At 41.0% G+C, this 12,885-nt stretch overlaps 1 protein-coding gene across 6 annotated transcripts in view; it reads right to left on the minus strand.

Moving 5' to 3' along the window:
* The window catches only part of cadm1a (cell adhesion molecule 1a), a 382,219-nt gene that overhangs the window by 44,368 nt on the left and 324,966 nt on the right, over positions 1-12,885 (minus strand). For all 6 annotated transcript variants that reach the window (XM_085798374.1, XM_085798376.1, XM_085798377.1 and 3 more), the window contains one exon: positions 10,498-10,670. In XM_085798374.1, the coding sequence (XP_085654500.1) occupies positions 10,498-10,670 (173 nt within the window). The remainder of the gene's footprint in view (positions 1-10,497; positions 10,671-12,885) is intronic.

A 12,885-nucleotide genomic window follows, 5' to 3' on the forward strand; every position in this document is an offset into this window, starting at 1 on the left:
CAGATGAAGCCTGAGCTGATGAGTTTCACACATGCTTGGGAGCCAACAAACTCCAGCTCGGGGGTGGTGCAGTCTAATTGGTTTTATCCTGTCTTGAACTGTGAAGGTCCAGCAGATGTTTGGGATCATCAGTGTCAACAACTCATTAAAATCTTAACAATTTAGAAAAAAAAGATTAAAAGAAAGACTGGTGGTACAGTCTGAATGTACCCCCACCCTTTTTTTTGAGGATATCCAGTGCAATGCATCTATGAAGACTGGAGCTCATTGACTTTCAAATGTGACAGGCAGAATGTGTTTTTCCTCCCGCTGAGTCACTGGGCCTTGTTTACTGATGAGGCTTATGAATCAGTGTTTCTAGTCTGAACGAAGGGAGCAGGATTGCAGGAAGTGCAGAGACACAGCCTGACAGGAATCATTCCTGCTAAACCTGGTGAGTAACAGAGCTCCACGTGAGCATGTGCATGAGAGCATGAGAGAGACTGTAAATTTACACCGTGGCAGTAACCACTCCACCATGAAACTGTAACAGAAAAAAACACTAGCACAGAGGAGTTCATATATGGCAAAAATACACAGCCTATAGGAAATCACAGTACAAATTTTGTTCAACTAAATGATAATAATTTAATCTTCAGTAAACGAAAGCTGGTTGGAGTAGATGATAGATATAGATATAGCATATATAAATATTTATTTAATATCAAGTAACAGATCGTTCAAATCACTTGGGATTTATTTATATTTAGTATATATATACAGTAGCATAATATCACTTAGCAGTTGAGTGAAAAAAAAATCCTATGAATTAACTGTGTTATAAATGTCCAGTATTAGTATGTAATGTTATAAATTAATATATGGCAAAGGTACATCTGCAGACCAATCCAAATGTTTAAAATGTCTTAATAACAGACAGACAAGATTCATTCAAAACCACCTTACAGATTTGTTTTGGAAGTGATGAATTACTTTTCCTCCTCATAACATTATGCACCAGCAATTTCACCTCCACTTAAGTGCAATTTCAGCAAAGTTAGAGCACTTGCAAATGGGACATTTCAAGACTCTTCACACCCCCGGAAGACAAGTTGGATTTCACTTTAAGAGCCAACAGTGATTTCTGAAGTAACTCCCATGTGTTTTAATGGAGAAGAAGTGTAAAGTAAGTAGGGAGATGACTGAGAGCAACAGGGTCACTAGACATGCTGTTAGTGTGCAATAAAAGCCTGGGATGGTGAAGGAGCAGGGAAGAGGAGAACTCAGTTATTGGGTAAACGGCAGCCTGTAAACAACTTAAAACCCCTCGGTGCTGGGTCTCACTCCACAGTGAGAGGAAAACCCTGATGGTTGTGTTTTCTTACCCTGTGAAGCAAGAGCAGCAGTGAGAGTTAGAGCAGTACAGCCTGCATCTTTTTGCTGCTAACATAGTTAATGTCAGCTGGGCTCATGGTGCTCTCCATCACTTAGGGTCACAATAGTCGGGAATCAGATGTATTAGGAAAGATGCTGGCCGTGGCTGCATTTGTTCTGGCTGTCAAGCAGGGTGGTTGTTGGCTGCGGAGGCGCCATGCAGACTTTATCATTAAGTTACAGGGCTCCAATGTACAGTCTGGGAACTTGTGTGTATATTGAGACGATTTATTTTGTTTTTTTCAAATTAAAAGTTGAAAGTTCTTTTTCATGGTAGCTGCTGGGAGTACATGTACACAGTAAAACCTTACTATATAACATGAGCTTACTATTTATATGATATAAATAGCCTAGTCTAAAATTTACAATCAAAACAAAGAGCCAAAACTTAAGAGATGACTATTAAAAAAACAACAAATATCATCAACTACTGTAAGAAGGCAAGGGTGATAAAAGTGAGTTTTGGGAAGAGATTTAAAGGAGGACACTGAGTTTGTCAGCCTGATATCTCTTGGCAGGCAGTCCCACAGCTGAAGGCCCTGGTCAACTTTGGTGACATATTGGGATTTAGGAACCATTAGCAGAATCCTGCCAGAGGAACTCTGGCAGCGATCAGGCTCATGGGGAGTTAGCAGATCGCAGATGTAGGCAGGAGCCAGACCATTATAGACCTTAAAAACAAGAATAAAATCTTAAAATCAATTCTAAAACTCACAGGAAGCTGGTAAGGGCCAGCAAGAACTGATGCAGTGTGGCTCTCTTAGTATGTGTTAACAGCCTAGCAGCAGTGTTTTTATCAACTGTGGTCTTTGGATGTTTTGCCCGCTGATACCACAACAGAGTGCATTGCAGTCGTTGCGTCTGGAAGAGATAAAAGCAAGGGTGACTTTCTCTAAATCTGCAGAGGAAAGAAATGGGCAAAGGAGAACTGCACCACCTTAGTCACTTGGGCATCAAAGGAGAATTTTGAATCAAAAATAACACCCAGGTTGAAGGTCTCTTCCCAAACATTATTTGATACGGCACCCAGACTAGAGGAGAGATTATTACTGCTGCTCCTGCTAAGGCCACAGGGGGTAATTATAATTACCTCTGATTTGGAGTCATTCTGCTGCAGGAACTTTTCAGACATCCAATTTTTAATTTCAGCGAAGCAGGACATAGCACATGATACATGTGTGGTACCAGATTTCATGAGGACATTTAGCTGGGTGTCATCTGCGTAGCAATGGAAAGCAATGCACGGCTGTGCTAAAGTTGCCTCGGGGGCAGAATGTATATAGTAAGTAAGAGGAAGCCTAAAACAGATCATTTGCGTACCCTATAAAAAATAGAGCGCAAGAGGAGGAGGAGGTAAAAGAAGCCAATTCTGGGCCGTATCCTTGGTGCCGATAATGGCTCATTAAACTATTATGTTTTACTGTATCAAAGGCTGAGCTCAGTTCTTGGAAAATCACATTTTACATTTTACAATTACATTTTTACAAGGCCACTGTTGGCTGCAAACAGTAGGTTAACATACTCTGACAGTCTGAGAGCTGTGTTGAGAGCAGGATGATTGAAGTTTAAATTGAATTTATACTTCAAATCATATACCGTTGGAGATCTATGATAAATATGACAGCTTGGCCATAGGTTACTGAAAACATAGGCTTGTAGAGAAGGTTTCTTAAAAATGGGGTTAACAGTGGGATGTTTCAAATTGGAAGGAAAAATACCAGTGGTGGAGGAATTAAGAGCTCAAATATCTGCAGCATCTGTCTGAAATACAGCTTTTTAAAACCATGTGGGTATGGAGTCTGGAGGACAGGCAGAAGATTTTGAAAGTGCAACAGAGTGTTCCAGGGTTGACAGAGAGATTTCATGGAAATGGGTTAATGGTGAGGTTGGGCAGGAGTCAACATGAAGCTCTATTAAAGTGCGGCTGCAGCTCCACCATTTTATTTTAAAAGTAATTTAGAAATCCTTCACATCTCTCTGAGGTGGATTCAACCGGCCGGCGAGGCGGGGGGACCGATCACAGAATTCATGGTTTTAAAAATGACTCTGCGATTGCGGCCCTCTTCAGCAATCAGGTTTGAAAAAAATACTCCTTGCTCTGTGATTGTTGCTTTGAATTGGACATTATAACTTTTACAGAGGCAAGTGAGACTCGAGAACCCCAACAGAGTCTGGCTGGAGTGAGTCAGGGCCGTGGTTCTCAGGTAGTCATGATCTGGCAGTTTAGTCCAGCCCAAACAAAAGGAACCAGATCTTTTATATCGCCACTGTATACACGTACAGACCCACTCCCCTGCTGCTCGTCTGATATTCTTTCCAGGGAGTGTGTCTGTTTCCAGATACGCAGCCTACTTACAGCTTCTGTTTAGGTAAAGGGTCCGCTGCAGAGGTGCATTCATGGCAGTGGCAGAGCAGGAGGTGCTGTGTGTGTGTGTGTGTGTGTGTGTGTGTGTGCAGCAGAGGGGGATCTGGAACATAATACGAGACCCAGCTTCTGACAGCACAGCCACAACATCCTGTCTTCCCATTAGCTAGGCGAAGGTTGAATTACAGTAGACATTAGTAGTGTGGGGGCCACGGACACATCAAAGTCATCAAAAGACTGGCTCTAAAAGGATGGAGGTCCTCTGTGGTTTTAATGGCGGCTGTGTTCTTGTTTTTTGTTTTTTGTTTTTTTTCTTTTTGTTTTTTGTTTTTTGTTTGGTGCAAGGCTTTTAGTTGCCCGTGTGTTGCATTACCGTGTTTATCTTTGTGTTTCTCTCACCATGGGGGGATGTGTGGGTGAATGAGAGGGGGGCAAACTGGAGCCCACATCATGTTCAGGGAGAGACAGACGCTCGGAAAAAAAAAGAAAAAGCAGCACTGCTACCAGAAAATTCATACGTCAACGAATGTTGTACTTTGTAGATCACGCAACTGTGAGAAATGCGATCTCCAAGTCAAAGGACTGTCTCTGATTGATGTTTCAATGTGTGCTGTAATTGATCTGATTCAAAACAGCAGACACACACACACACACACACACACACCTTTTTCTCACCATAACTTCCATCCATTCCCTCATGAATTACGCTCGAGTTATCTTTAATCTTAGCTTGTATTTCATCATATTTCTGTCCCTGTTTATTTGGTGACACCTCTGGATACTTGTGGTAACAGCAAGTGTGTCCCAGAGCGTGTGCGTTTCATGGCACCCTTGTTGTCATTCACTCCAGTGGCAAACCACAATATTGCATCTAAAAATCTCCCTTAAAGACAATAATTTACAGTGAGCTGCACATGTTGCAAATATAATGATGTAAAATCAGAAGAGAACAATTAGTGGGCTCATACAGACGAACAACTTTAAGGCGAGACACCCCAGGTGAATAGGGTAAAAAATTTAACTAACAGCTATTGCCATGAAACTTTCTATGTTTATTACTTAGATTGAGACAATTATTTTTTGTATTACATGTTTTCTTAAATATTATGCTTACATATGGAAATTAGACATTATATAATTAAATATGCGTGAATTTGTGTACATTTCCAGACCCGAAATCTGAAGATTGGATAAAGCCACTTTCAAAATTCTTGTTTTATTTTGTTGACATATTAAAGTCAAAAGTTTTTACAGAGGGGATTTTGAATATCTCTTTTTATCACTTTGTAAATGAGAAAATACTGTCACCAGCCCTAAAAAATCAAATTTCGCCCTGTTTTTAGGTATAAATTGTTGTATAAATGAGGCTGTGAATGATATATCAACAATCCCCTCTGTAAAAACCTTCAGAATATAGGCAGGAATACAACTGGAAGGTTTGGTGTCTATAAGTGCTGCTGAACTGGAGATTTCGGGTCCAGAGTATAAGAAAAAGCTCATTTTGAGAAAACGGCCTTTAAAGATTCTATTGCAAAAATTCCACAAATTGGCTCTATGCACAGCTCTACTTCCTGAACTTCAGGCAGCTCCTTTGTTTCCTGTGTTACATTATTGGACAAACTGATTAATCCAGGTGTGTCTGACCAATGTGACTACTCAGACACACCTGGATTAATCAGTTTGTCAGTAAATATAAGAGCTGCCTTGAATTTAGAAAGCAGTGGAGCTGTGCATAGAGCTCATTGTTACTGGAAACAAGAGTGTCTGGCCACTGTGAATTTTAAGGTGTGTGGGCCAGTAGGTCAGAGAAAAAAAATAAATAAATAAAAATAAAAGTAAAAATAAGAAACACTTTAGGTGTAGCCTAGTTGGGCTCATCTGTATGACAACCAATGTTTTCAGTTTCTCTCTGTCTGGCTAAAAATCATCTCTGGCCCATGTCAGTGTCACATCCGTTTCACCTCTGTCACTGAGAAGTAAACTACTGCACAACACGTGATTCTGAGGATCGGTGTTCATTTTAAGCCCTGTACCAGCGCAGGGACATATTAAATCTCCGATCAGTTCATTCAGACGTCTGATGTGTAAAAAAAAAAAAAAAAAAAAAAGCCACCGCTGTGTATCGCGCTGTCTCCGGCGGCAAACACTCGTTTTTTACGGGTGACAGCTTCCGCGATGACACACTTTGTAAAGGGATCTTATGGCTCGGTGAGTTTCTGTGCTGTGTCTTTTGTTGTCTAGCAAGTGAGAGTTGCTGTTTTATTTTACGTGAGGATTTAAATCGATTTCCTTTCCCCGTTTTTAAAAGTCCCTCCATGCTGTTCAGAGCGCATCACGTGATGCTTCTAAACGAATCACGCTGTCGGAAAACGACACCAGCCAATGAGACCCTCCCTCGTACTTTTACGATTCGTCACTGGTACAAAGGAAATGACCATTTTTGGAACCGACACATTAGTGCAGGAGAGAGAGAGGGAGAGATAGAGAGAGATAGAGAGAGAGCTTCACGGCGATACCTGATATGACAGGAGTCTGAACAGACGCGGCTCGCTCCGCGATAGAACGCTCAGTTCTGGTGAATTTAGGAGAAATCTACAGGCGACACCAGTCAAAGTGAAGTAAAATAAACACCCATAATGTGTATTTTAGACTATTTTTTTGTATTAGTCTGAAAGAAGACATGTTATGGAAGCAAAATAGCCCAAAATCTCAAAATTGATAAGTGCATGAAAAAACGATGTTTTTGCCTGCCGTGTCTCGCCTTAAAAGGAAAATGACAGGAGCCATTATAGTCTGGTACCCAGTTCTCAACCATGTCTGAGGCATAATGTACTTTGCCATGTTCAAAGACTTCCCCCAAGTATATAGTGAAAGCCATTGTATATCATGGCAAATATGCTGACTAGCTATTGTTGTAAGTGTAATAATATAAATATTAACTTGGCCAGAATTCCAGGGGAAAACATTGATCAATTTACAACAAAGAACATAAGTTGGGATGTCACCCTGAAACCAACTGAAGTCAAAATCCAACATCTTTTTGTTATGCACAACTGGGTCGGTGCTCTGTATTATCAAATATTGCCACCATCATAGTTTTCCTGGTTTCCTAAAATATTATATGTATTGTCCTGAGGCTATTTTGTCTAATGTCTGTGGAGAGAGGTTGTCAGTGTGGTCCTGTTGTGACAGGACGGTTTGGACAGGATTTGGACAGCCTCTCTTCAATCCCGGCACGAACAAAACACTGAAGTACAATTGTAGCTGTCAGCAGCACTTTACAGGATCAGTCTGCCTGCAAAATGTCTCAGTGGAGAAATTTCTACAGCTGGCTTTTACACAGAGGACAATGGTTTAAAATTAACAAAGGATCAGACAGATCAGACTTTATATAACCAATAATTATTAATCTGAAAAGCCCTTGCAAACACTGCTGGTTTCTAACACGATTATACTTCCAGGTATTCATCATCAATACCTTTCTCAAGTAAGGATCATCAATATGCAAGTGCTATTAAACATTACTTAACATTAGATTGGAGAGTAACTAGCAGCAGAAAGATGTGTTTTTTTGTCGGGCCTATAATTTTTTTCTCTTTATCTAATACTGTGATGTGTCTTCATATCAAATGTGTGTGTGTGTGTCAACCTCCAAAGATCAAACCAGGACACAGAGACATCGACACTGGGGCTGTTAGTTTAAACTAACAGCTGTAATATAGCAGGTGGCAGTAAAATGTTTCCTGATCTGCGACGGAACCTCATTTTATTGCACTCATCATTAGCACATCAAGTCCCTCTGCTGTAAATAACATCCATTCAGCTGGTGTCCGTTAGGCATTGAGCGTCCCCTTTTTCTACCCCTACACAAAAAGTACTCTTTTCACTGTGCTAATTCCCTCTGACAATAGCAGCCAAATAATTTCTCAGCGGGCTCAGGGTCTACCAAAAGTGATTGTCAAGTAATTTTGGCCAGAGAAAATGAGCGCATTAGAGTCTAATGCCCTGCTCGGGGAGAAAATGTTATTGGTATCAACAGTAAAAAGGCATGTTGAGATAATGCTTATGAGGATGAGAGGATTCCATAGAGAGAGAGAGGAGGATGCTGGATCAGTATGGAAGCTACAGAAAGAAAGAAAGAAAGAAAGAAAGAAAGAAAGAAAGAAAGAAAGAAAGAAAGAAAGAAAGACAACAGCAGATGCAGGTTAAAGGATTCGCCAAGATTTATAGAAGAGGAAGCACCAACGCACCAAATACATTCACTCTTCTCTTGTATATTAATCACCTGTTGGATTTCTGGTTTGGTCCATGCAAAAGTAAAAATAAAATGAAGAAAAGTATACTTTAGTGAAACACATATTGGGGTCGATCCTTACCTGAATCAGGGGTATAAGGGCAGAAGGTATTGTAAATTATATGGTGTATTGATTGTAAAGCTCCTTCATACAGATCTATGATTTGTGATGTGGGGATTAATACAATATTGATTTAACTTGGATTTAACATCAGCAATAGAACCTCAACTATTAAATCTCTACATTCAAAACAAAGTTCAATGACTCGGTGGAACTGATGTCAACCAGTTTACTTACTGTACTGTACACACCAACCACAAAGGCCTTGTTTAGACTGCTGCCCAAATCTGATTTTTCTTGTGCAAATTTGATCAGAAACTGATTTTACTGACCGACAGTCCACATTACATATTGCAAGTGATTAGATCCAATTCGCAAACTGACGACAGTACACTGTGCTTGTTTCTGTTCCAACCCATGTGGAGCTGCAGCACAAATAGTCTGCTAATTGCAAGGAAGCGACAGCAACCGAGGCAGCTGCTGAGTCGTGGTGCCTTTCGTGCTGCAATGACGGTGGAACGGGGCGTTTGGTGCAGTGGAATCGTGCGGTGGCGACGTTGGACAATGCAATGTGGCGCTCACATTTCTGGATGCGAGAGCAGACATTCCGCATGATTTGTCGGTGGCGGTCGTCGTCGTTGTTTTTGTTCGTGACGCTGTGAGTGACACAGAAATCCTATTTGAGCAAGGGAGCCGTTCACATTGAAACGGACGTGTACAAATCCATTCAGATTTGCATGTGAAACCATCTCAGTATGTGGTTTAAAGGCCTTTACAAACCGGGGATGTGACAAATAAAAGACACAAATTTGCGAAAAATTCAAGGGTGAATATTTTGCATCAAAACCATTCACAACAGCAGTGATGCAATTATGGGACAGATGCGACAATTATAAACCAAAGTTTCACTTTGCGTCAGGTGGTTCTTCGCCTCCACATTGTGCCTTAAATCCGTTTAACATAACAACTCATTCATTATCCCTCACGTAGCCTATTCAACACCTGCTGTGCCACTGTCGTCTTGTTACCAACTTTACTATATCTCACACAGCAGCTCACTATCTGATCACTGTCCTGACAGCCAAGCTGTTCGGAGATGATTCACCACACATCGTCCTTCATTTCATTGTCTCTGTAAAGTTTGTGTCCCTTGTCAAACAATACAAGGTGGTGAATATAGACTGTATAGTATAAAAGGAGATGGTGAGAGACACAGGTTGTTTACATTGTTGTCATGGTGTTGTGACATTGGGTTGTGATGTATCTCCTTTTCGCGCTACACGATTGGTTGATGCGTTCATTCGCCGGGCGAAAGTTTAGAAAAATCGACCGCACTCTGATTTGGAGATGCACTCGCATTTTTGACACGTAACATTCGCGGTCAGTATGGAAGGCCTCATGATGAAAACCAGGGTTTGAAAATAAAAATTTGCCACGTGACTTATTCGCATGAAAAATACGTCCCCATTGTGTAAGTCAGATTTGCAAAAATCGGATCTCATGTGGTTTTTGGCTGTTAAGACTGTCAACAAATCAAACTAGATGCAATCTGGATGTGATAAAACATCTGATTTGGAATGGCAGTGTGAACAAGGCAAGAACAAGTGAACAAGAGCACAACCTGCCCCCTAGAGATCTCACACAAAAATTAAATGTCATATTTCTAAGCTTTTATCATATTTCATTATATAATCTAAACAAAATTAGGCCCAAATACTTTAAGAAAATACAATGAGTGGCATTGTATTTTCTTTAAGTATTTGGGCCTCATTTTTCCAAATCAAGCTACATGATAGTAGAAATGTCAAAGAAACAAAGTGGACAGAGCGTAACAACAAGCTTTTGGTCTTGTCCACATCCACAGTGCAGCTGGAAGCCGGGAGGGATTAAGAGTACACTGCACCTTCACTGAAACTGAGTCCTGATTTAAAAGTCAGTCTGCATACGTTGGATTATGGAGTCTTTAGTATGCTGCCGGTGCAAGCAATGAGTGCCAGTGCTAACAACTCGCCAGTCTTGTAAATCTCTCATCAGTCTACATTTAAATGATTCTGGTGTTAAGGTTCACGGGACAATCTTCCACGGTGTTACTGACTGCATAACATACTTGGACTTCCTGCTCCGTGCATAAAAAGTGAACTGAGATGAAACGTGTGATCAGTCAATGGTTTAAACGTGTACACATGGGCGGTGGGTTAGAGATGTATAAGACTGCAATATTCAGACATGAACTGTGTAAGAAGAAGAGACCATAGATGTAGAAGATGAAGAGTGTGCATCTGGAGGAAAGAGGAAAAGTGTAAAAAGAAGGGATAGGATAGAGATACAGATGCAGAGAGAGACAGTAGAGTGTAAGTGTCGTACCATAGACATAGAGGGTGTAGTCATCATAAGACTCCCCCAATGAATTGGCTGCAACACAGCGGTAGGTGCCGTTGTAGGACTTGTTTAGGTTTTCGATGTAAAGATCACCACCGGTAATGACGGCATGAGATGGCACATCATCTTCCACCTTCACCCAGTTCACCCGTTGTGGCCTGAAAAGTGGTAAAGCAGAACACCAGTTAGATTTCATGGGGAAAGGGAAGGAGAGTGGATGTGGTCCTAAAGCAAAACATCTAAAGAACTGTTGAATGAAACATTAGATGACATTAACAAAATATGGATCTTTTTTTTTTTTTTTTTTTACTTTGGTAGACTACCTCTACTACCACATCATATTAAAAGAATAGTCCCCTATTTGATATAGTGGACTCTTCTATTAATAAATAGAACATCTTATTTGAATTTCTATTACATGACACATTTCAACATTTGTTAACTAGAGCTCCAAAAACGATTGCCTGACCTTCACCCCCCCCACCCCCCCACCCCCCGAAAAAAAAAAAAAAAAAAAAAAAACTCCTTTCTTTCTAGTTTTCGCAGCTGTTTACTTGGGAAAAAGGCTAATCAAAGAGAGCTAGCACATGAAAAAACATGACACAATAAAATGACACCCTTCCCTTTGTGGAGAGTTAAAAGCAACAATAACTGTATGGCAGCTTTGTCTCAAAATTACAGGCTTTCCATGCTTGTATACTTATGAGTGTTGCTGTGTAGGTGGGCGCCTACCAAGTGTCTGTATTTGTTCGTTTTTGTACCTTGACTGAGGTTTGTAGTGGGGTGACAGATTCCATTTTTATGACAATGAGCTCAGAGCGCCCAGAGTCACAGGGGGTGAGGAGAAAAGAAAAAGACAAAACACCTCTATTTTTCTGCTGCAACTTCCAATGGCCACTGCCAGCTACTGTTATTTCCCCTGAGCGTGTGCTGATGGTCTCTCTTGTTGCATTTTGTTGTGGTGTTTTAACTTGTTTCCCTCCATTTTAAAGCATTTGGTGTGGAGGGAGCAGGCAAATAGGACAGCGGGCGGAAAAAAGAGAAGAAAAAAAAAGATGAGGCGAAAAATCGAGGAAGAGAAAATATGAAATAACAGCTGGAGCTCAATAGCAAAAAAAAAAAGACAAACAAACAAACCACAAGTGTGTTTAATGGCTGTGGTGGACTGCTTGAAAGAGAGAGTGCCGTGTCTATTACAGCCTTTCTCCAGATGAAATGAAATGTAAATAAATAATAAATAGGTCCTTTCCTAAGATGGCATGAGAGACATGAGCTAGAAAAAAAGGAGTTTCTATAGGTGGATAGGATGTTGTGAGAAGGGAAAAGTGAATCTGGAGGAGGAAGATAGACGGAGATAAACGAAAGAGGTAAGATGGGGCTGCAAGGAGAGAAGAAGGGCAGGCGTCTAGAATACAAATGGCTGCCTGCAGACGGGGCCCCCTGTGCTATCTGCTGGTAATGACTGCACAACTCTCAGCAGCTCTAATGAAAATGACTTCCAATTCCCGGCTCACTGTATTGATTGTGTTTTCATCTTTATAAAATGACTACGGCTAGTGCGCTTGTCTCTATGCCAAGTATGAAAACTGTCGGGGGCTGGCGGGGAGAGGAACTCAGAAGTACATGGTGTTTGGTTTTGTGTGTGTGTATGTGTATGTGTGAGTGTGTGTGTGTGTGTGTGTGTGAGTCTTTGCATGTTCTTATATTTGTACCCTTCAGAGAGTTATAAATAGTTTTAAACCTTCAGAAAGTTTGACACCAAGTCAGAATCCTGCGGTGGTTGAGCTTTTAACAGCCCCTCCCCTCTCTCCACCTGCACAGTCCAGAACTAAAGTGACCGGTAAATGCAACACCTGTGACCTCATCCATTACTGAAATCGGCACAGAATTCGCTGCACAGGGAAATGTGAAGGTGACTGCATGTCGGCGCGCACAACAGCTCAGGTAAATAAGTGACTGATGGGAAACAAAACAAAACAAAATAACAGTAATCTGTGCAGATGCAAAACCACAATTCACACACAATGGATGATGTTTACTGAGCAAGTTCCGCCTGCTCAGACAAACCTCATTGGCAGGAGCACACAGTCACACTCAAGGCCTCGACAGGACAAAATTTCAACTTTGCAATTACAATTCAATTAAAATTTCAATAATAACCACTAATCATCATTAATCATTTATGCCACTAATCCCCTTAACGGAACACTTCCCTGAAAAAACCTGTCTTGAATTTCAAACACCTTTCGACACTGTGGGCTTGAAGACGGCGGCTCTGAGAAGCTCAGTCTCCCAGACTTTCTGTTTACATACTACTGAACTGTTCCTGGTCACATTGCGGTGACAAAAGTAATAGCTGTCCGCAAAAGCAAC

The sequence above is a fragment of the Trachurus japonicus genome, chromosome 14 (genome assembly GCF_045865225.1).
Source record: "Trachurus japonicus isolate A0001 chromosome 14, Traja_1.0".
In the NCBI taxonomy this organism is placed as follows: domain Eukaryota; kingdom Metazoa; phylum Chordata; class Actinopteri; order Carangiformes; family Carangidae; genus Trachurus; species Trachurus japonicus.